The 24,757-nt window shown below is 32.5% G+C and overlaps 3 protein-coding genes across 3 annotated transcripts; 1 reads left to right on the top strand and 2 right to left on the bottom strand.

The window, feature by feature from the left end:
* Positions 1-2,070: 2,070 nt before the first annotated feature.
* LOTGIDRAFT_232673 (hypothetical protein) lies at positions 2,071-5,900 on the bottom strand (the record flags this gene model as incomplete). The annotated part of the gene is made up of 3 exons (XM_009057670.1): positions 2,071-2,469; positions 4,539-4,593; positions 5,360-5,900. The coding sequence occupies 2 exons, from the start codon at positions 5,898-5,900 to the stop codon at positions 4,556-4,558; spliced, it is 579 nt and encodes a 192-aa protein (XP_009055918.1). The 3' UTR covers positions 2,071-2,469; positions 4,539-4,555.
* Positions 5,901-14,754: 8,854 nt separating this feature from the next.
* Positions 14,755-20,311, top strand: LOTGIDRAFT_232674 (hypothetical protein; the record flags this gene model as incomplete). The annotated part of the gene is made up of 6 exons (XM_009057671.1): positions 14,755-15,097; positions 17,667-17,746; positions 18,044-18,100; positions 18,518-18,618; positions 19,131-19,260; positions 19,442-20,311. 6 exons carry the CDS (start codon positions 14,755-14,757, stop codon positions 19,643-19,645), a joined length of 915 nt encoding a protein of 304 aa, XP_009055919.1. The 3' UTR covers positions 19,646-20,311.
* A 1,775-nt stretch (positions 20,312-22,086) lies between these two features.
* On the bottom strand, positions 22,087-24,757 carry LOTGIDRAFT_62022 (hypothetical protein; the record flags this gene model as incomplete). Its single annotated transcript, XM_009057651.1, has 3 exons — positions 22,087-22,241; positions 22,397-23,235; positions 24,681-24,757. Coding segments are annotated over 3 exons (1,071 nt in total), but the record flags the coding sequence as incomplete, so codon positions are not given.

Raw genomic sequence — 24,757 nt, forward strand, 5'->3', positions numbered from 1 at the left:
ATAATATAGACTCAGGTCTGCTGTAATCATCAGAAATTATTTATATATTGGCTTAATAATTTAAAATTTTGTCACTAAGAAATAGTCATGGTTTCAAAAAAAATAATAATTAACCTTATTATTAAAAGAAATTTATATCAAAATATGTAAATAACAAAAACCCACTAATTAATTACACGTAGTTCATACTTCACTGTTTTTTTTTAAATCTGCATTTATTTTGATTTATTGATCAGCATTAGATGCCACATATCACAGGCATTTTAAATATTCTTTCACCATTTTATTACAATTCTCAGTATATTGTAGTTGATTGTTCGTCATGTTAGTATTCTAGACAGCTAAAAGGTGTTCATATATGTTCTAAAATTATCAAACAAAAATCAAATCAAAAATATATTTTCACTTGATATGTGTTCAATTTGATAGCATTTGTGAGTTTATCAACATGAATCAATTCTAAGTCATAGAAATAATGTCAAAAATTTGTTTGTAATGAATTGTTAACTTAAATTCAATTGTCTCAAAAGATTTTGTTAAATTTTATTTTTATATATTTTATTGAATAGAATAAAATGTTTTTAAAAGAATCAAATAAGAAAAGTAATTTTGGTATGATTTATTGATTAGTGAATATTTTGATTAACTTCTGTGTTCTAATATAAATTTTGTTCCCAATAATATCATAAATGAATTTCTTGGCATTAAAATTGACATTATATAATATGAGTTTATTTTGACGTTATTTTGTAATTATTTGTTTTTTGTCAGCTATTAAGCTGTAAAGAGTTGTGATTTAAAAAGAAAAAGGTTGTTAAAGTTAATTCTAATCCGTCCATGTTATTGGAATTTTCAAGCCCTAAATGTTTCTTCACATTAATTTTCATCCTATTTTAATGCCACTAAATTCAATTTTATTCTTGATGTATTATTTTAATTGAACTTCTTGCCCATTTCATGAAAGTAAGAAATTAGTGAAAGATATTTGACATTGGAAATATATCTAGTCACAAAATCTAAGTATTGGCCAGCATTGTATTGATTATCAGTGATTGAGTAATAAGTTTTAATGCAGCCTGTAGACATTATTTTAACCTTTTATCCATCTTAATTTAGATGTAAGATATATATTATATTACATCATTTGAGTTATCTTGTGTTCGCATTGTGTTGTGGTTTGGCAAGGTACAACTACATTAATTGTATTAAAATTTATTGAGAATCATGTGAGTCGTTTTATTCTGTAGGTGATGCACCCTTATCCCACTAAAGCATAGCTCTGATGTCTATTGTCATATTGGCACAATCTATAGAGATACCAGCAACTACTCTGCAAATGAAATCCCATCCTGTTTGGTCGAGGACCGACTCCTTATTACCTTTAGGTGAAAGTAAAATAAACTGGCTATTGATTCCTTCTAGGACAACTTGATCAGTTTCTGTTGAATTCAACTACCCACAAGCAACCAATTCCGTCGATAACACGATCTTCAATTTCCCTATGAAGCAAATTGTGACAGGTTTCACAAATTCTTACCAATGTAAGCACGATACCCAGTTTTATTCTAATCAAAAGATGCCGTATCGCTAACTTCGAAGTCGTCAGAGACCTAATCAATCCACATAAGGTTCATCTACTTTTATCCAATATAAACTCAAGCTTTCAAAGTGCTAACAGAGACTGTTGACAGATGGACATGGGGCGACGGAAATATCCGTATCTGTGAACATGTAAAATGAAATATGAGTGCTAGTGAGGATATATTTTCTACAGTTATTCATCTTCGATAAGTTCATAATATAACCCACGTAAAACACATGTAAGTCACCGAATTTTGTGAAGGATTGCTCAAGGCAGTCCTATGTTATATTATTGGACGAATTTGATGAACGTTACCTTAGTAAAAAAATACCTACAGAAACACTAAGCTTTAGTCACTATTTTCAGGTAGAGCAACTTGCATTTGAAAATTTGTTTGCGTCCAGTTGAAATCGATAGTTGGGATGCCGACTCTCAGCAAACGGTATCGCCTTTAGCAATTGGACATCAAAAGGTGTACACACACTGGGAATTTGTAACATAATTTATTCAAACGTTAAAATATATATATATATATAAACAAACAATAAGGGCACCCGACAAATCAAAATGTAATAATTGTGACCAACTTTCCATATGGTTTGGTATTAATCAAATGAGGACGCTTTTAACATCTTGTGAATAATTACACTGACTTACATTCATCCAACTGTAACAAAAAACTTTTTAGAACATAGTTTGTAGGTAAGTCAATTTCATTGACCCAATTGCTATATTATGTAGGCCTACTTGGTCAAAGAAAGTCTGGTCATTTAAATACCACACAATTGTTTGTTTAAAGTTAATATTCAAAAGAAGGCACTGGTGCTGGGTTAAATTTGACAAACTCAAATCTGTCGAGCAACAGTTGGAATATCCCATTTGTATCTCTGAAAAAATGATAAAAGGATAGTTTGTCAGACAAGGTAACATACGCCTTCAGTAGAAGTTAAGAACGTAAAGATGGATAGAACTTTGACTCTATCATCCATAATAAATTGCTACTAGTGCTTTTTACAAATGCTAGTATACAAAAACCATTCCAATATAGTAATATCAATAATACAGCAATAACGTTTATCTGCATAGATATATATGTAACGGTTATATCGGTAATAAATTTAATAATAAATTGTTTTGAAGTTTGATCCTTTTTCCAGGGTTTTTGGAGAAAAGAGTCAAGCGACCCCATTTACCCCATTGTTCAGACGCCCCTGAAAATTTTATCATGATATCGCAATTGATTATGTAAGTGTAAACATTTGCATGAAAAAAAACCATCATCATCTTGGTATAGATTTAAACAGGTTGGCTCCTGGTGTGATTTATAACATACTATAAACTATTGTTAAAGAACATCGATATGTAGCTGTTAAAAACTCTTGTAGTGTTGACAGTTTGATTCACTCTTACATTCTAGACTTTTTTTATAGAGAGATCATAAGACGCAAATCAAGCAATGTGTTTTTAACATCATTGTGAATGTAAAAAGTTTCAATGAAAATAACAATAACAAATCTATCCAGAAAATATCGCCACCATTTTCATCATGTTCATCATACTTCCTCGAGGCCGTGGTAATATAAGTGAGGAAAATTACTTATTTATAAATAAATATAGTCCAATCAAAATTGACCCTGGAATCTTTGTAGGAAATTTCAGCCAATAAAATTAAACCACTGGTTATGACGCAACGAAGGTAAACAAAACGAAAGCAGTGTACCATTAAATGTTTTGATTAATATGAACGATACAGAATTAAGTAAGATCTTCAGTACAGAATTGAAGCTGATAGAAAAATCAAACCTTTGGAATATGTACTGATTGGTCAGATTACTACGAACACAAGACAAGTGTATTATAGTGGGCTTAGTATAATACGGGTTAATAAGACCTTGTCAAAACCCGTATTCGGGATACGATGCACCACTTTGTACTTCTGTGTCTAACTGTGTGTGCAATTCGAGTTCCTATTTTTCGTTGCGTTGTTTACTCATACATTTATTTCAGGGCATCTATAGAAAATTACTCTCAGAATAGCTTTGCTATCTGATCAAAAACGAAATTTGTTCATGTTGACAATTATATATCTCTGAAACTCTAGATAAAACACACGAAAACAGATTGGTTTAACTTTTAGTTAGATACTATAAAAGTTTTTTTATACATGCATAGTGAAAGTATCAAAATTCGTTTCGCCTGTAAACTCTTCAATAAATATCCTTATTGACTATGTATTTCATGTTGCTATATCGATAGAACACAACGCATATCTTTAGAAATCCCTTGGACACCGGTGGGTTCGTTTTGCCGCATTGCCCAACTTGCCGCATCGTGCCCAACTGCACAAAAACGATTGTAAAATGAAAGTAAAGGTTTCTGATAAAATTCGGAATGGCCATTTGTTTCATATGAAACGAAATATTTTAATCTATTGTCTCGCATCGATTTTCTTTTTATTGATAATTTGGACCAGGTGGGAAAGTCGAAACTAGTTTTATGGTCAAATCTGGAAGAAAATAAATACCAAGTAGGCTACCAACTACAGAACCGTAATACACAATAAATAAAATTGGTTATAACTTGCAAGAGTTATGTCCCTCTACTGCGTGCCTATAACGTCACACACGTGCTAGACAAAATGGCAACTGAAAGTGAAAATCTTCTCAACAGTAAAACAGAATTGTCAAGCGAGGAGAAATTTAAACTTCTCGTTTTAGATGTGCCCTATAATTCGGCAGTGGCCCAACCCCCACTGGTTCATAAGGGCATTTTATTTTTCGAATCCATACAATTATCGTTACTATAAAGCCAAACCTTTTTCTGATAAGTTTGTTGATGCCCTAGACCAACCTGTAAAGTGTTAGTCGACAAACTCGACGTAAAATGTTTTGAGTCATATGATTATATACAGACAATTCTACTTTAAATGTGATAAATAATTGACAAAGCTACAAACCTGTTAAGCATAAATCTTTAATTTTGCAATATTTCATTTGTAGATTCCACCATATCTGAAAAATAGTTGTTCTTTAATATAAAATATGTAAGGATTACGTGCGAGTAAAGATTTTGAAAGTCCAAATATAATAGTTCTGAGCACTAAGGCGAATCTATTTTTCAAGATATTACGCCAAAATATCCATTTCGGAAAACCAAATGATCGTACTACATTCATCTGTTGACTTAGCTGATATCATTATAATATAACAGAATCCATCTGAAATCCTCCGAACTTGTATTAAACGACATTATACTTATAAGGAAAACAAACTTTATGGACATACAATTACTACATTTTTTGACTGCGACGTTTCAATGAGTGTTCTCTCATCGTTATCAAGCAAATAATACAATCTTAAACATTAGGCATATATACAGGGAGAGCTAGTAACAACAACTCAAGACAACTAATAATTATAATAATGATTACAGGATGAAGCCATATAGGTGTTCTCTGTTCTCTGTGGATTATAGTTTCTTACTGATTTATAGTCTGATATCATGTTATTTTATTCCCTAAATGATATTAATATATACACTTGGTATGAAATAACCCCAATCCCTATTCAATTCTGGTTTTATTCTTTTTTTATATATATTGCTTCAAGTAATTTTCATTATACTTACAGTGATTCTGTGATTAAATGAGAATATAAATTTCAATTCTAAGAATTAACGGGTGGGGGAGCGTGGTTGGGTGCTATTAATTAGTGAAGTCGTGCTTAAGGTTATGTACGATTTTAAGATAGGATGATCATTCCTAAAATAACGTCTTACCGATACTGGAGTCGATTCCCCATGTTGATAATTTATGAATATTAGCCAGGAATATATCAGATGTCGTCTGTTTTTCCATTCTTTCTAATTTCTGATCAATTATTTCTCGATTAAACCTCATTTTCCACATTTCTGTCTCCAGGTGATTCAAATTACCATGAACATGTTGAATAATGTCGAGTGCTTGGCTGTAATTTTGTATCTCGGTCAATTCTTTATCCCTAGTCTTTATATCTCCAATAGATTTGAAATTTCCTAATTTGGAATTAACCTCGAGTGAAATGTTAGCAAACTTCTCAGAGAGATTATGCATCAGTTGTTTCTTCACTTGTAGATATTCAGTAGAATTACATGACACCGAGTGTATTATTGACAATTCTTCCCTTTCTTCAGATATTTCTTTCAACTCTTGCTGTAACTTTCGTATTTCAGACCACATATCAATTCTCAATTTCCTGATATCATCTTCAATATCACCAACACTACATTGTATATGCAAACTGCATAATGTCAAAATCAGAAATAACCTCCCACAAGCCATTTTAAAAACACAAGTACTCAGGATGTCAAAGATGAAAATGTGCCTTTCTAATCTTATCTATTGTCATTCAATAGTCTGTCTTATAATCACTAGAACATATTATAATTACGGAATGAAGTAAATCAATTAACTTGAAATTCTATCCGTCTGACCTTAAACAAATTACTGTCAATATGATACTGATTTGTTTGTGTCACAGAAAAAAGATAAACGTCACCAAATTCGAAATATATGAATATATGAAGAAGGAAATGTAGACATGGGTATCAAATTTATTTTTCTGTTATCACTGTCATAATATTCTGAACATAATGCCACCCTCACACATTTTTGTCCGCGAAAATGGCACGCGAGGGGACACATTTTATAGTGCAAATGTCAGTGTCAAAGAATATAATATATAATTGCATAAGAAACAATAAACAAGTTTAAAATATTTAAGAATCATGAACCAGTTTCAGATCGAAATACTTTCAGCTTGAATAACGAACCCTGAATTAGTTTCAGTTGAAATGACGAACCATGAACTAGATTCGGCTTGAATAACGAATTATGAACTAGTTTTAGCTTGCATAAGAAATAATAAAATTGTTTTTGTATGAATAACGAATCACCTACTAATTATCAAACTAATCGTTGATTATATAAAAGTATAATTTTATGTCTCAAAACTGTTTGTAAAAACATTATATAATTTTACAGAAACTAAAGATTATTTTGAAAACGTGAAAATCCTAAAATAACTAGTTCATCGTTTGTGGTGGAAATTATCGATCCTTTTAAAATCATAGTTCTGAAACTGACATTAAAATATTTACTAACGAAATGTCTGTGAAAAGCTCTAACACAACTTTCATACCAATTTTATCCACTGTTACTGGAGAAACCATTTGGACAGTTTTATGTTTTATTTTAATACCTGTTTGTATATGTGGATTAATATTCAGTTGTTTTAATGTGATAGTCTACAGCAAACTACCTCTACGAACAACTACTTACGTTCTTCTTATAACAATTAGTATATCAGATTTTATCCATATTCTCGCTGGATCTATTAGAGTATGTATGTATGTATCTCAATCTATGAATTATTCCGAGTACATCAAGTTTAGTTATTATATTATCAAACCAGTCATTTTCATCATCGTAATATCGAAAAGATTTTCTGTGTGTCTTCATTGTGCTTTGATAGCCGAACGTTTTGTCTTTTTAGTGTGTTCCATATCGTCACCATTTGTGAAGTTTTTTAAACGAACAAAAACTATCATAGTTTTCTTCGCTGTTTTTGCTGTGGCTTCAAGATCGATTGCATGGGTTCGACGAACAATCAGCGACAATGACACAAACCGCACCTCAATCCATTCCGAGTCTCAAATATTTGGAAATAACACACATTACCTTGACATAGTAGAACTTGGGATTAATGTTATTTTTCTTGTGATTCCTTTTATAACAATATTGCTCTTTATTGTCGGTATTAGAATCAAAATGAAGAAATTTTTTTCTCCAGCCGGTAATGGTGTTACAATGAAAACAGTTCGATGCACTAATTTAACAAAACTCGTCTTAAAAACCAGTTTAGCCTTTTTAATTTTTACTATTCCGTCCACTCTTACATTTCTGTTTTCCAACATCTTCAAAGAATTTCAAATTTATGGAAGGGAAACGAATCTTTATAGATTATTTCAAAGAACAGGATTCTCTTGTGAAATAATTGGTAATGTTAATAATTTTATAATGTATGTGTATTTATGTATTCCATTTCGACGAACTTTTAAAACAGTTATTCTGAAACCTTTTATAAGAAACTTTATCGACGAAAGTAATGTCTCATAATATGGTTGAAGAAATTCAATGGACGGACGTTTTATTTGATAATGAAAGTTTTTGTATTATTGGACTTTTTGGAGCATTTGTGTATAATAGAATAATACATGTACTCCTATCATTGTACGAACTTTGTATATTATGTATACTAGAATACTATAATTATTGTTGATACCTGGTTGGTACCTTAACCTATGCTATAACTCAACTTGTTAAACTCTACATAACTTATACTGTGCTAATTCTACTCAAATTTCGGGTAATTCTGGTAGGCCCACTGACGATACTCAGTCGTGGAAGTTGTGGTTATAAACTGGGTATGATTAGTACTGTCGTGGCTGGAACGTAGCTAGATCGGGACCTTCAGGGCTCAGTTGTGATAGTATCGGATAGAACCGTGGTAAGAACGATAGAACCTAATTTTCTAAACCGAATTTTTACGATTCCATCCCACATCATGAAAATATTATAGAATCCGGGTTGTTGTAGTGATAGTAGGGTTATTGTATACATTAATTTCTATACCTTACTTTGTGCATAATAATTGTTTGTTTAAAATTGCGTGACCACTCCGTGAATTGCGATTACCATTTTTACATTGAGCGTCTGAGAGGGATCTCCCAAGTAAATTTTCGAAAACTTGAATTGATTAGGTGCATTCTGACACATACTTCTGGGCAAAAAAAGTATAAAATGCAAATGCGTTGACGAAGCCTTTGCTTACCGATTGTTAAGCAATCGGGTCCGATTGCCCTAAGTTTGCCAGGGTTCTTTGCTATAGAAAATATAGTTTAGTCAAGTTAATGTGTGTATAAAAGTGTTTTGCCTGATAACACAGCAGGTAAAGAGACCAATCAAAGATTTAAGTATTCTTTTATCTCAGATCAATTTGGTTTTTATTTGATTTAATATATCAAAAGTTATGTGGACCTCCAGCTGTTTATAATTCCAATCTAAGCAGGTTAATTATACCGTTTACCGTTTAATTTATCGTTTCAATTCAGTCCTTTAAGTTCTCGGGGTAAAAATGGGTGTCACTTCTGTTTATTTTAGGCTATAGGCCTACCAACTGAAAAGCAATTTTTACTCTTTTTTAATACATATCCGAGGCCCATATCGGCTTCAGCCAAGCAACAACCCAGACACAAAGATTAATGGACGGAATATTACTTACCATAAATGGTATATTATATTGGACCTGCCATTAAAAAAAACCTCTTGATACTAAACAAAACGTTACTCCGGTTTATCAAGTACGCTTTAAACGGTTGCTTTCTGTATATCATAAGACTTCATCTTTTACCTTATGTATTCGGTTTAAGTTATTTATCGATTTTGAATCGATGTTTTTGTTAGTTTCCAATTGATATATTTCCAATTCAATAGCTTTCCAGGGAGCAAAAGTAGGCTACCTTAATTCTCTGAAAGACAATCATACCCAAGTGTGGAAGAAGATTGCGACCAACAATTTTCGTCGAAGAAAGGGCGATAAGTTTTGGGTGAAATAGAAGGCGACAAAGCGGGAAATTTTTCCTTGCTTTCTCGCCTTTTTCTTTGCTTTCTTTTCTCTCTAACTTTCGCTTTTTCCTCGCTTCCTCAAGGACGAGATGTCGAGAGTAGTGATGTTCGCAGTTGGCTTCCATACCAGGAAGCTTTTTCAGACAAAGAAGACCAAAGTCAACAACCCCATGAGCTCATAATTTGGCTTTCTCATTCAGGTGCATCAATGCATAATTACTACCATAGCCAATAAGAGCCTCGAAAGGAAGACTGTATCGCTTACTTGTCGGGGTCTTTGACTTGTGTTTTCCGCTAGTGTACAATCCAAGAGTTTTTAGCAGTTGCTCATTCTATATGTCGGAACCTATAACGATTGCTAATAACTGGTAATATCTAGCTGCAAACTGGTAACGAACATTCTAGATGTCAACTGTTCGCTTGTGTCAACTGTCACGGATCAGATGAGATGCTTTTTCAAAATATTTGAAACGAATTAAAACTTTGATTAAGGAGAAATTATTCATATTTTCTTTCCCTTTCATCTTTTTAATCAGAAAGAATAATAAATGAAATAGCCAATGTTATTAAAAGCTATTCTGAAATGTGACGAGCATAGCTTTACTTTTATGAACGACAGCTTTTTAGAAGAAGAAAAAATTTGACATCTGATAGACACTTTGGATTCAAATTACTTAATTATCATTGGGTTAGTATTTTTAATCGGTTTGAGAAAGAAGTCATATTTTGTCATTAATTGAAAACATTAGAACAAAGAAATGTCACGTCGAAAAACTATGGATTTACCGAGAGAAAATAAAGATCATCTGTGATTCAAAGTTTTGTGTAAGGGTACAAAACTCTATATTGAGACGGACAAATTTTATATATAAACTTTTCATGTTTTTTAATGTGTTCAAAATATGTAATGTCATGTACTGTAATTTAATCAACAAATCTAATGAGGCGCATGTTGCACACCCTTTTTACGCCCACATGAAATTGGCGGGGGAGTGGGGGAGGGGCGTATAATGGTGTCTGTCTGTCGGTCAGTCTACGATTGCTCGTAAACGCTTTAGAACGAACAATTCTTGACTAATAATCGATTAAGATACCAATGTGGCGGTCCAAAAGAAAAACATGTTGAATGAAAAACGTTTCCAATTTATCTAATCATCGGGTTGATATGAAATTTAAATCTCTTTGGAGTTAAAAAAAAAATTAAAATATTAATTCATCAAATTGTTTTTATCGAGTCAAGGGACATAATTGTTCTTCTTATCATCGATTTACAGTAGAACGACTCAAGTAAAACATTTTATGCTAATGAATATTCGAATGTGTATAGAAATCCCTCTTGCATGCCTATCATTGACTAATTTTTGGTCTAGATTTTAATTTGATGTCTGATGCATTTTCTTCCAGATTGTTTGAGATTCTCATGCGGAAGGATGACTCTAAAAATATTCCTTGCAGTGACAGTTAAACGGGTGTTGATAAAATGTAGTGGTCTACTTTCAGTTTGGCTAGTTCAAGGTTTTCATTGTCATGATATAATTGTGGGACTTTGCTACGGCAAAGTTTGTTTGTTATCGAAATGTCAATTCTTTTTTTTTTTTTTTTTTTTTTTTTTCGATTTTTACACACCTTCCTGAGCTTAGACTACAATAGTTGCAGCAACCTTACAACGTTCACGAAGCTTAGATATAGGCGAAGATGTGCATAAATATATTTTGGATCTTTTTTGCAATACCGGAAGTGCCACAGTTCAATATGTGCAAGAATAGATAATCGGCTCTAGAAGTCGTATTTTTCGGTCGATTTTCTTTGGGTTTGCATTTTTGGAATCTACTGTTAAAATCTGAAAGAATAGCATTTTCAAAATTTCAAAATTCGAAAATTTGTCGCAGACATTTTTTTTGCCAAATTTTGCATTTTTTTCATTTTTTTTGCTTTTTGCCTGATTAATCTGAAAAAAATTGAGCAAAGACATTTTAAGAATGTAAACAAAACGGTACAGTCAAATTTTCAATTTCACTTCCGGTTTGTCAAAGGTCATTGACTTTAGCTATCAGTTAATAATTTGACATTTGACCTCCGACATGTACTTCCGGTTTTATAGCTGTCCGAAAACAGCCAAATTCGCAACTTTGGACTGCTCTAGCACGTGACCTAATTAACCTAGAGGATTAATTTTTTCGGATTCTTAATGTGCTTTTCATGCTCTTTCAAGTGATTTATAACAATCGTTTTTTAAAGCAAAATTGAAATTCGTGAATTTTTCAAATTTGAGTTTTTTTTTACAATATTTCTGTTTCTTTGAGCTTGGTGTGTATATATCTTATGACCTATTTTATGTAGAACATTGAAACTTGGAACACAACAAGACAATTTGAATATAAATTAACCTATGACAAAAAAGTTGAGGTGGGCGTAGCACATCCGGGTTGAATTACTAATTGTTTACATTTTGGGAAAGGGGCATAACTCGCATAGGATACATTTGTTCAAAAAAGGAACTTTGCACACAATTACCTCATTATTTTGGCCAGTTTATGTTAATAGGTCAATTATTTCAGCTTTATAGTTCCAAAAATGGAACGGGTTTTGAAATTTCCATATTTTCAATTTTCTATTTTGACCTTTATTGACTCTTGTTGACCTATATCTTTTGACCTGTATGATGTAGAAGCTTTAAATTTGGGACACAACATAACATTCAGAATATCAATTAACCTATGCAAAAGAAATTGAGGTGGGCGTAGCACATCCGGGTTAAATTACTCATTATTGACAATTTTGACAAGGGACTTAACTCGCAACGTATACATTTGTTCAAAATGGAACTTTGCATACAATTACTTCATCCGTTGAACCACGTTGTCTTAGAAGTTTGATTGTTTCAGCTTTATAGTTCAAAAAAAGGAACAGGTTTTGTCATTCACATTGGCTATCTATTTATACTTTTATATTTGCCGTCCTATCTCAACTTCCAGTTTTATAGCCGTATATAATTAAAAATTTTGATAACTTGTATCTTATAACCTAGACCTTTGTTGACCGACTCCCTTTCAATGTCAAATGTCATTGACCTTGGCTATCTCCTGATACTTTCATTTGTGAGGTCTGTCTACTTCCGTTATAACAATCTTCCAAAGAATTCTTCTCAACTTTAGACTGCTCTTGCGCGTGATGTAATTATCGTAGAAGGTTGATTTTTTCAGAGTCTTTTGCAATTTGCTACATTTGCAAAGTCCCACTCTGTGCCACGTGTGGCTCTAGTATTGATTTTTTTTCTAAGCATTGGTCAGCATTTCAAGTTTAAAGTTTTCAACGAGATTTCTGTTATAGAAGGTTGAATTTGTAGATTTAACAAGGAAACAGATGACAAATGAATTACCGGAGACGGTCCATATAGGACTCGAATGAGCTCCGTGGTATTTTTTAGTCATCCACTTCTCTTATCGTTTTTGTATGCATATTTTTGGTCTAAATTCGATTTTGATGTCTAAAATCGTCATTTCTTGAGCAAATGAAAAGGCAAATAGTAAGAAGCAAATCATAACTTACACTTTCCCCAGAGGTTAACTTCATTTCCTTCTTTTCTACTAGAGTAAGCTTCTTTCTGATGTATTAATCCTATATTTGTCATCCCGCGTTTAACTGTAAAGGCCATCGACAACAGATGAATATTTAGCATAAAAATAATATTTATCAAATGCGAAGCGTATTTGGCGTCATGCATGTCTCTCGACCTGTCATTCCACAATAATTGTCCGTAGATACTGTGGATGGCACAACGGATTTTCGAGAAACTCGGTGTCTTGCCGGTCAGTCAGCAGGGTTTCTCAGGTTAATTAGCTGAAGTTTATGTTTGGAATAGCTAGGGCGCCACAAAACTTAGAAGACGTTCTGTGGCGTCGTGGGGTATAGGGCCTCCTTCAAAAGGGGTTAGGGGTCGAGTTCATTGAACTAATTGATCTTACATTTATAGCATTAAACTACATTTATACAAAAATTACAACAAATATTAAAGCATCAATTTGCACCATTCCAATGTTCAATCAGAAGTCTATAGTTCCTGCAACTCAACAAAAATGTGTTTGACAAATCACTAATAGCGAAATATCGCTCTATCACACAAGTCCTTTCGTGATTAGTGACGTCAATAAACACTAGTTTTAATGGAATTGCAGGTATAAAAATTTGAATTGGGCAATTTGATGCTATCAGTGTCCCCGATACACATGATTTATTTGAAAGAAGCTCTCTTCAATCTCTTTGAGTACGCGATAAAGTTCACAGTTTAACGTTGTGTAGTCGACCACTCCTTCTACTAATGTCGATAGAGGGAATAATACTTATTTTAACTTCATTTGCATGTAACCCTTTTTGGGAAACTGACCGATTTTCAAATTCCTCCACCGTTCTCTTCCATTACTATCAATTGTAACTTTATCCTTTAGACTATGATATAAATATTTCCTAATTTGAAATAATGAAAAAAAAACGACTAAAATTGGAAAAAAATTATCCTTATCACTGGTGACATATATACCACGAACCAATATAGTGTTGATATAAATACAAATATGTCAATGATAAATGTATATTTATGACATCTATATTCAAATTTGTTCAAAAAACAATCATGTAATAATAACCGCTCTATTGGTCCACTTGTTATAAATCTGCCACCTGATATAATAATATTAATGATTATATAAAGTTGGATATTTGTTCAATATTAGTTATATTAGGAAACAATAGGTCAGGTTGATTGACTGCTAGTGTCGATCAGAAAACGATGAAAATGGCGTAATCAAGTAAAAGTGGTTTTAGTCAGTGATGGATGACAAGATCACTGTCATAAAAGATAAGCTGTCTTACAGATGAAAATGGCCATCACCAACCTAGGTCTATAGGCTGTATCTTTTTTCTGTCAAATAACATTATGTACCAATTTGATAGGTTATACGCCAACCGTGCATCATTTCGGACATCCCCTTTTCAGTATTTGATTCTTTTCTGCAACCAATTTCAACTGTTTCTGACAATAATTCTGTAGAGAATTCCCATATTTCTGTTGGTAATTTACTTCCATTGTGCTTACATTTATTTCTTACTATTCAAAATGTAATAATTTCTTTTCTTCGTTACAAGTTATGAAATATACCTCATTTGGTAGCAGCTATAGGTTTAAAGACGGTAATAATCAGGAATGAAAAACGTTTCTAATTCTCTTAGACAATCAGTATTGATAAGATAATTTTTGCGATTTTTCTCAGAAACATGAATTGCTAAATCGCTTTTACATGTTTCCCAGAATTGGTAATGTTAATTTTTTTGTTTTTATGATTAAAAAGAATTGTGAAATATTTTCGGTCAGAACCAGTCTTCAATTTACCTGCTAGTCACTTCTCTTAAGTGTACTTTATCGCAGCTAATCTTCATTAAGAGGATTAGAGGATGATAACTATGTTTTTATTTTTCCTCATTATTCTTCTTAATAAAGTTCAACATTAAAACAATGGCTACATTGGGCAGGTCGAACATTTCAATTTGGTCTGTACCATACATCAAGTTGACTGCCCGAAATTCATCGGAGCATGATGTTGAAACAGACTATAACGAAACAGCTTTAAACGACAGAGACACGATTGTGTCAAGGAGACCTTCCAAAAGACGTGGGACAATACCAACGTTCGAAGACAATATCTCTATTAGTTTTAGTTACATTAGAAGAGGAAAGATGTCTAAATCTGGTTTGAGACACGAACCTTTAATTGAGGAAGATAGAGATTATGATAAAGATGTTTCACCATGTATTGGAATATCTATTGGTGTATGTGCTGCTATTGCTGGACTAGGAGGTTAGTTCTAGTAGGATTTTTAGACAATTTGTGATAAAGTTGGCATGAGGGTTAATAAGTATTTGATGGTTAATGAGAGGTCTATGTAAAGCTACTTGTAAAACTATTTGCAACAGACTAAAGCATATTTTGTGCGAGGGGGTAGTTTTTACCATGATTTAGATAAAGTATTCCTTTGGAGATCTCTTTCAAGTCTTCCGGCTCATCTGACAAGACAATAGTCATATGCTAACTAAAATTATATTTGTCTAACGTTGCCGAGAAATATTTTGGTCTGTAAGAAACAACATGCGGTGGTAACTAAGGCAAACAATCACAAGAGAATAGCAAGTCGTTTTCATTTTATATCTCTAGTGCAATGAAAATATATCACTTTATTTCTGAACCACCAAGAGTTGTTCCACTTTCCATGAAATATGTAAGTAATAACTCTGTGTCATCGTCATTTAAAAAATGAAACAAATTCCAATAGTTGACGGTTTCTTCCGATACCTGTCTCACAACTTTATTTCTGTATTCGAGACTGAAATCGGACATTTTTAACTCTGATAGAATGATTATAAATATTAAGTTATAAAATTCCGCTCTACAGTGGAAAAAATACTTCCTGAAATAGTCCGAATTATGTAGGTAATAGACTTGAACTTGAGAGCCGTTTTTTTTGTTCTTTCCTTGTGAGATTAAAGAATTACTGACACATGTATTTGATTATGTTAAAATTATGATATTGTGGCAAAATGTCTCAAACTGACAGAAAACCAGATCATAGTTATAAATACAAGAGCGTTATTCCACTTACTTCCTATGAAACAAAATGAAATAACTGTATTCGGTCTGAAAAGCAATATGGCACAATAGACTGGAAATGTCAATTGAATGAAATGTTGAAAATATTGCAATAAGTATGTTTAACCAAAAGGTTATCATAAAAAACAACATGTTTTCATATGATATTGGCACGTATCAATGTTCCCAGGACTGAACACATGAACACTATTTGCAACTGTAGCCAAATTATGATCAAATTTATAAACTTAATCAATAAACTTTCCTATCTCAAGAACAGAAAACAATATTTCGTTTAGTTTTTTTTACAATTGTAATGCATGCAGTAAAGCATAAAGCTATTTCTCCTGAGATTTCTTTTCATACACTAAAAACATTGGTAAGGGTTTGGTCAAAATGGGTCATAATATAACAGACAGTTATATTTTAAGTAGGTAAAGATATCAGTTATGATGTAAATCATGGCCAACTAGAATGATTTATAAGACTATTCTAGTATGTTTTATATTATGTATTTACATACATGTACGACTATTTATGACTTTTTTACCATAAGTAGCAAACTTGTTCGTGAGAAGACAAAACCGATTAAATTGAAAAAGTAAATTCACAGCTGCAAGAGGTTAAAACTACATAACATGCTTGTCATTTTTCATTTCGTAATGTTTTGGAAGTAAAATGCATTAAAAAGTGTATGACTCAGAAGCTATAAAAGAAATAACCATTGGGAGTGGCAGAAAAGTAACGAAATTAGCAAAAATCCAAATTTGTCTGTTCATCATGTGAGCGCCTGGTCACGTCAATTAGACAGATACATAGGGCGAGGAAGAATGATTCAACAGTTATAATTCTTATTTAAAAAGGGAATAAAGCAAGTGTTTGACAGTCAAGTTGTGATCTTCAACTTGACTGTGTCAAAGAAGGAGTAAGAAAGAAACCAAAATGTACGAAATTATTGATTTCTAATAATAAATGTTCACATTCAAATATAAAATATTTAAAGAAGGAAAAGTAATTTTCAAGGACAAAACACTTAAAAACTGTTGGACTAAATTATGTTTCAATGTCACTGTAAAAAATTCTACTTGATGGTTTAACGGTTTATTTTGTTTGAAGTACCTTTTAAAACTTTATGGATGATATAAAACATCATAATCCTACCCTTCATTTAACCTTAGATGTCAAAAAATGTCTTCAAATCTACTGAAATAGTACTAGTTTGAATGGAAGGTGACCCCACTAATATTCTTGCCTGTAGCTAACATTAGTGTTGAACAACCATATTTCATTGTTTTAGTAATATTACATAAATTCTAACACTTGTAGCCCGTAGGTAGACAGTCCGTTACATTGTTTATTTTATCTATATCACACAACACATTGATGTTATGTAACATTCATATCTGTATATTAATCTTACATACGTTAACACTTTTAATGATCCCTTTATATACATTTAAAATTGACTGATAATGAATATTTTACAAAAGAATTTAATGAAAGAATTGTTAGTGGTGCTATATCGCATCAGCAGTGGGAAAGAATGGAAATACCATAGCAATTACTTGAACCCATGGCTTATGTTTCTGTAAGCAGATTTGGTTCTCTTTTGAGACATGATGCGATCACACTTTAAACATATTATCGATTGAATTAATGCCATACTGTACTATTAACAGACATTTTAGCTTCCAGCAAACACACCTTGGCTACCTTAACTTCTTATAAAGAAGTGAATCTTTAAATTATCTAACAAAATGCTTACTGATGTTGTATCTTACAGGTATTGGTGCCATTGTCATATTGAAGGCTTTAGAGCTCTATAGAACCGATATCAGTTATTTATACATGTCATGTTATCCGGTAATTATCTTTCTTTCAACAAGTTCAAAGGAACATTTTTAAGAAAATTCAACCCTGTCTCTCTCCTAAAACAAGAGATTCCAACTATCTTTGGCAAATTGGACCAAAAATATTGATAATTTTAAAACACCATTTTCAAGAGTTGATAAATGCCTACGTTTGCAATTTTGATATGATGAGATTTGTAGAATCATCAGAAATGTCGGTAGAAAAAATTGATTATAATGCGGCTGCCACTTTCCAGCGAGAATATCCCGATCTTATTGCACATCTTACAAAGATTGAATTTTTTTTCAGTTTGTCTTCCCTGTCATTACTGGTGTTGCCATGGCTTATAAAAGGAAAATGGGATCGGTGAGTTTTACGTCCTACATCTAAGACGAGCAACGTCATGCAGTATGTAATAAGGGAAAGCTGTGTAGGCCAGTGGCTCAGGTATCCTCACAGTCTCTAGCACACAGAGTTTCGGTCCACCCAGCCCCCCACCCCCCCTCCCCGGACCGTATTATCTCGACCTATGACGGAACTGAACGCTGAAGAGAGAGAAGCTCCAATATTGCTTTGAAGGACTATTTGTTTGGGAAATGGTTCTGACAATGTGCAATTTTCCACCAAACCATGAAATCGTGCTCTTAGAAAGGTAGTCTTGAAAATGCACAAAAACATTTTATTGGTAAACGGATTAATAGATTGATCTATATGTATGCTTATGATTACCAACGACTTAACTTATTAAGTTATTCTAAGCTAAGATCTGTTGATATCTTGTAGCTGACTTTACATTTTGGTGTATTGATATTTGGTATGATTGGAGGATCTGTATTCTATGCTTTTTCCATCTTCCCCGTTTATATGGACAAAGATAAGTGCACGTAAGTAGATGTTTTAGTATTCTTGAATGCCACTCGGTTGACGATTTCGGTTATTATTATTTTTTGTATTCTTTGCACTGTGAACAGACACAGTACACGTAAACTATATTGTTAACACATTAAGGACATAATTATTCTCTTTTCATCTGTCAGTTGATATAATGAAGTTTGATGGATTTTGTAGATTTTGTATGGAAGCAGTCTAATAAAAAATAATCTTGAAAGATCTTTAAAACAAATGCCACTAATCATCTAAGCATTAGTCATAAGAGAAATGTGTATTTTTGCATCCTGATTGATATTCTGATCTACATCTTATTTCATGTTCGCTTCATTGACTGACTGAACTCCGCGTAACCTGGTAAATCACCTTCGTTAAAAGAGAATAGAAATACAATATTTACACTTTGGTGACAATGCTTCTGTTCCTTGCATAGACGAAATTGTTTGATAAATATACAAATAGTTGTTGGCAGCCAAAAATTTAAACATCTGATTCTTTATCATTACAGTGATGTCCTTATGGAAGGTGACTGTCAAAAGACTGCTCTTGTTTATTTGTATGTTGCTTTTGGTGGAGTTGGAGTTGTTTTCTCTTTATTCGGATTTTTATGTACTTTATGCGCCTGTTGTAAAGCATCGGTAAGTCTCGTAATAAAGATTTAAAAAGGCATTAATTTGATTATGTTGTCAATCAATAACTTCAAATACCTGGTAAATATTAAGATATTATAAAGAATAAAACGACTTGTCTCAAATTGGTGACGATGTGAGGTAGGCGTCTAATTAGTGTTCAGAATTAACCATCATTATTCTTTAACAGAAAACAATTGCTAGCCGAATAGAACACGAAGAAACCAGACAACAAATGAAACAACAGTCAGAATTGGAAGCTAAGAAACAAATGAAAGCAGCTGGTATGAAATCCAACTACACACCAACCACAAACAATGGTACAGCCAAACAAAATGGTGGATATGAAAATTTGGCTGCTAATTTAGATGATAAATTAATGACAAAATTGTAAAGAAGAGCTTGTTTTATTTTCTACTGAACATGTTTTTGTGTGAATGAGTTATTATTTGAATAATTGTTTTGTATGGCGACTGTAATTATGTTAATGTATTTATTTATGTTATTTTTTAATGTTCGTTTGTTGAGAATTTGAATGAAAAAGGATACGCTTTACGACATTTATAAAGGGACCCAATAACTTACATATTATGGAAATTTATTATGTCGGTGTGTGTTTTATGATTGTGTTGTATTTTGTTGTGTTGTAAATTTGATATATTCATATGCTATGTATCTGTCATTGTTATAATATAGACACTTTTATTTAGGTTACTATTAAACAATTAGATAAATTGTATTCATTTAATATGTAGTGGAAGCATTGGCGAATATATTATGTAAAAGTATGTTGTATATCGTTTTGTTCTGTTGCAGTACATGTTTTGCTGTTTTTGATTTTATGCTGCGATGCGATCAATGGAATGGACTGAGTACATCAGTTGTAATGTTGGAATGAGATAAGAAAATGTCATGCAGATCTAAATGTATTTTGTTACCGATAAAAATTAATTTGAATGTGCGTGAATGGGGAATAAATGTGATACAAAAAAATAACTTTTATATACTTAAATTAAATATAATCTTCAAAATCCAAATCATTTTTTAAACACCACAATTTATAACAATTTGAATATTATCTCTGAATCCCCACCACTTTGGTTTATATATTTATGATAAAGAAAGAATACAAATAATCAAGCGAGATAATGGTTCACATTTCGTGTAAAAGTGCTACAGTTTTTATTTCCCTTGACTTAGTAAAAAAAGCGGCTACAGTTTTCAGCGAGGTCACCAAGACGATCATCCCCGCAACCCACCCTAGTGTGTTGGCTCTGCGGTGAGATGCCTCCAACGCGGAAGTGGATAAAGATAGCTTTCAGGAATTGTTTTAGTCCCTCCCCCCAAACAAAAACAACTCCGGGTTTATTGAAACGTTATGTACTTATTGTACCTATTCACTTTACTGACCATTTAAGATTTCACACCATCACAGGATATCTTTAAATTCTGACAAAATCTTTACAACAAGTTTGCTATATTGTTGTAGATATGAGATATTATTATGCAAGTTTGGTATTATTTAGGCAAGAATGATTTCAATGGTATTTTTTTCTCACAGGTCATTGGCTGGACTTTCATTATGAAATATATAAAACAGATATGAACCAAGTAACTGAAAACAACTTGTCAAATTCCTAAAACTATTACTATTGTAACAGTATTATGTTAAGGATGCTTTACCATGAAACCACTGTTCCGGAATGTGGTCATGAGGGGGTAATTTTACATTGTTTTGGTCTATTAATAAAAAAAATGAAACTTCAAGAATTGCATTATTGACGATGTAGATTATTGGAGACATCACATCGTAGTAGAATCATGTTAATGCACTGGGTCACCAAAGCAATTATTCTGTTCTATTCTGTCCATGTCAAAGATGCCTACCAAAGAAACAGGGTAGCTACATCAACCCTGTTCATGACCAAGATTGATTTACATAGTTCCAGTTATTATCAACACCGTAAACTGAGACGTTTTACTGTATTTCCACGAAATTGACATTTTCATGACAAGCGATTGTAGTTGATTTTAGCGACGCAAAAGTATTTTCCATAATTTATAACAAATTTTGTGTATTATTTTTCTTTTTTTTTGTTCTCAAGCTGAATTATGCTAATCTCTAAATTAACACAACCTAATATTCACGAAGCAAATAAAAAAGTCCTTGCACATTAAAATCTTAATGGCTACAAGAGTAATATTATTAGCTGCAAGAATGTGGTCAAAGGGGGACAATTTAATATTGATGTAGTCTGTAGTCAAACCTAAAGTATTGATAGATATAAACATAAAAACAATGCTTGTTATGGAAATTAAATTTATTTATTCAGAGATACTTTTGCTCAATGTTGGTTAACAGGAATATATCCGTGTACTATAGGTCCATTCCCTTTAATATACGTAATCTGCCCTTCTCTGTATTTATATTTTATTTTACCACACCAAGCATTACTATTACTCTTCCCATTACTCTGCATTGAATCCAACTGAAAGTACAAACATGCAACATAGTCTTTTGCTTTCAGTTACGCCAACATTCTTATCTCTGATACCAAATTTTCTTTTGACAATTCATATCTTTGCTGTGGTTAAAAAAGTGTACAACTGTTTTGATTATGTTATAGAAAATTATGGACATTAATGTTACCCGATACAGTTTCCAAGTTTTTCAAAATCTGACCGCCCATGTACTATATACGTTCCACTTCTTAACAACGGTTAAGGGTAGCTTTTGACATAAAATTATATTACCTCAGAGTCTTGAGTACAGGTATTTCTTCGTGAATAACGAAATTTGCTGATAGAATAAGTAGAGTAAGAATCAGCAGGCACAACGTTTCTGCGGCAAATGATATTGTACAAACGGTTCCAAAATGTTTGTTTGAACACTTTAGTGGTTAATGTATATAACAATGGGTTTAATGCACTATTGACTGGTAATATAAAAATCACAATCCAGCTATATAAATTGCCTCGAATATCCAGTCCTGAAATATAATCACTAATAGTTTATTAAGATAAATACCAAATACAAGTAGTTAAAATGGAATGAAATGAATTGTAAGAAGACCTATCTCTGTCAGCTATTATAAGAAGACCTGTCAGCTATAGCTAGAATCATAATTCAATAAAGAAAACCTACCTCCTAAAGCTGCTAATTTGAGACAGATTATAGGCATCCAACAAATGAAGTCTGTAATAACTATTAGTGAAAATCTCTTCATTAATGATCGCTCGTGATCAACATGGGTACTTCTCAGCACCATTCTAGACTGTCTGATAGAGAAGAACATTGAACAATAAGCATAACTTATAAAAGCGAAAGATACCAGGTTTAATCCAACAAACATAAAGACTGAATATTCCCAGCCATTACTCCAAGGTTCGTGTAATAATAGAGGAACACACACAGCGTTATTTCGGTAAAAATATGAACCGAAATACGACAGTCCCAGAGTTGGTAAAACCGACAACAACACACTAATAGTCCATATCACAATAATAATAGTACAGGCAAGGCGAATATTACGTTTTCGTAATGATAATGGATAGGTTATACACATATATCTATCAAATGTTATTAATGTTAAAGTAAGGACAGAAACTTCGGAACTAAGAGTAGTCAATATACCACTAAGATCACAGGCCCAACTGTTTCTCCATTCTATATCATACACTAAATATACACCACGATAGTTTAAATCTTGTGATGCTATAATCATCAAATATATTCCCATTATCAAATCAGCTAATGAGAGATTTTTGATGAAAAACGAATGAATTTGGTTGTCTTCGCGAATAAGGAACCGCCCAAGAATTACAGCTGAGTTTCCAAAACATGCGAGAACAGCAACTACCCAGATCATCACTCTTAGGATACGGTTTTCTAATAAATCCTCTTGACTTGATATACCATCACCCCATGGACTACATTGTTCATAATGTCTTACATAGCCACACATGTAAAATGCATCAAAATATCTGAGAAAAAAAAAATTGTGATTAGATTTTCAGACTTTCATTTTGGGATCATCAAGATCAAGAAGGTTGTGACGCTAGACCTGCGGAAAATCAAGCAATTTCCTTCCAGGAAACTTTGGAAAAGTCTTTGCTTTGAAGGGGGAAACTTGTAGTTTGTAATTTGGTTTTGAAATGAAAGTGTTATGACACCAGTCCTGAAACTTCTCTCACATACTTCATATATTGATGGACTGGATTCAAATGGTTGATCCATGTAGAGCTCGAATTTAACATTAAATGTATGAAAGTGTCTACTTACACGTATTTCAGATTAATTAACCCATCAAATACCCGACTTTTCACTTCTCTAAATCGGTTTTTACTCAATTCCCTAAAAATATATGAATCAGTTACAAGATTTGCGAGATTTACGGTCAAAGGATATACATGTAGCTTATTTTGCGTGAGAATTTCAGAAGTCTTTAGGATGCGAAAATACGCTAACTGCTTTTTTTTAACTCATTTGCGCGTTTATCACTATTTAAGGCGGGTAATTGGTTTTATTGAATGTCGTGAAAGCTATACTTACAAAGATAACAAATTAACTAATGGCAAGAATGTCGCGTCATCTAGTTGTTGTATTATATTCTGTCGCAAGTCTCTGTAAGTGGAAAATTTCAATACGTTTTAATGATCTCTATTTCAATGTAAGGCACACAATAACTACTAATGATATTAAAAGAAAAAAAAACTTTCTTATAAAGTATTAGATTATGAAATAAATACTCAATAAAATCCAATATAAAAAATAACATTACGTACAAATATGTCAGGTTATGCAAACCAACAAATGTGTTACTAGAGATGGTTTCTAAAAGATTTTCTGCTAAATTTCTGAAAGTATATAATACACTGATTCATAGACTTTATCATTTGCATTGCTCCGGTATGTTCTAATCCAGTGGTTCCCAACCTATTTCATCCACATTTGCAGCATGTGATGATCCGAAGTGCTCTCTCAACTCAAAATAAATTCTTCTCCTACACCAATTGGCCACACTCCTGACAACCTACTCCCACACCCCAGGGGATGAAAAAACCCCAGGTTGGGAAGCAGGGTTCTAATCCAATGAATAGCTGACAGCAATAATATAGGACTTGTCGCCCAACAGCCATGGATTTCTACACTCCGTTTCCATGCAAAAAGTGGAAAGTAAATACTGACAAAATAGGTAGGCTATAATACGTGCCAATAATCATTGCGCATGGTAAAGTCGCATTGATTATGGAATGTTCCAATCGTGACTAATATTCGCTATTTTTATCTGTGCAACGTTCTTTTTCAAGGGACGTAACTGGTTTCATAAAATGGTTCGAGAAAGAACACTTCTGATTTATATTATAAAAAAACAAAGATGTTACTTTTCGTGAAAATATTTTTAAGAATATAAGTAGGCTACACTTACAAATGTGACAGTGATTCTAATGATAAGAATGAACTTGAAGCTATATATTTTATTCTGTTTCCAAGTAATGAACTGGA

This window comes from Lottia gigantea (genome assembly GCF_000327385.1).
Source record: "Lottia gigantea unplaced genomic scaffold LOTGIsca_31, whole genome shotgun sequence".
NCBI classification, from domain to species: domain Eukaryota; kingdom Metazoa; phylum Mollusca; class Gastropoda; family Lottiidae; genus Lottia; species Lottia gigantea.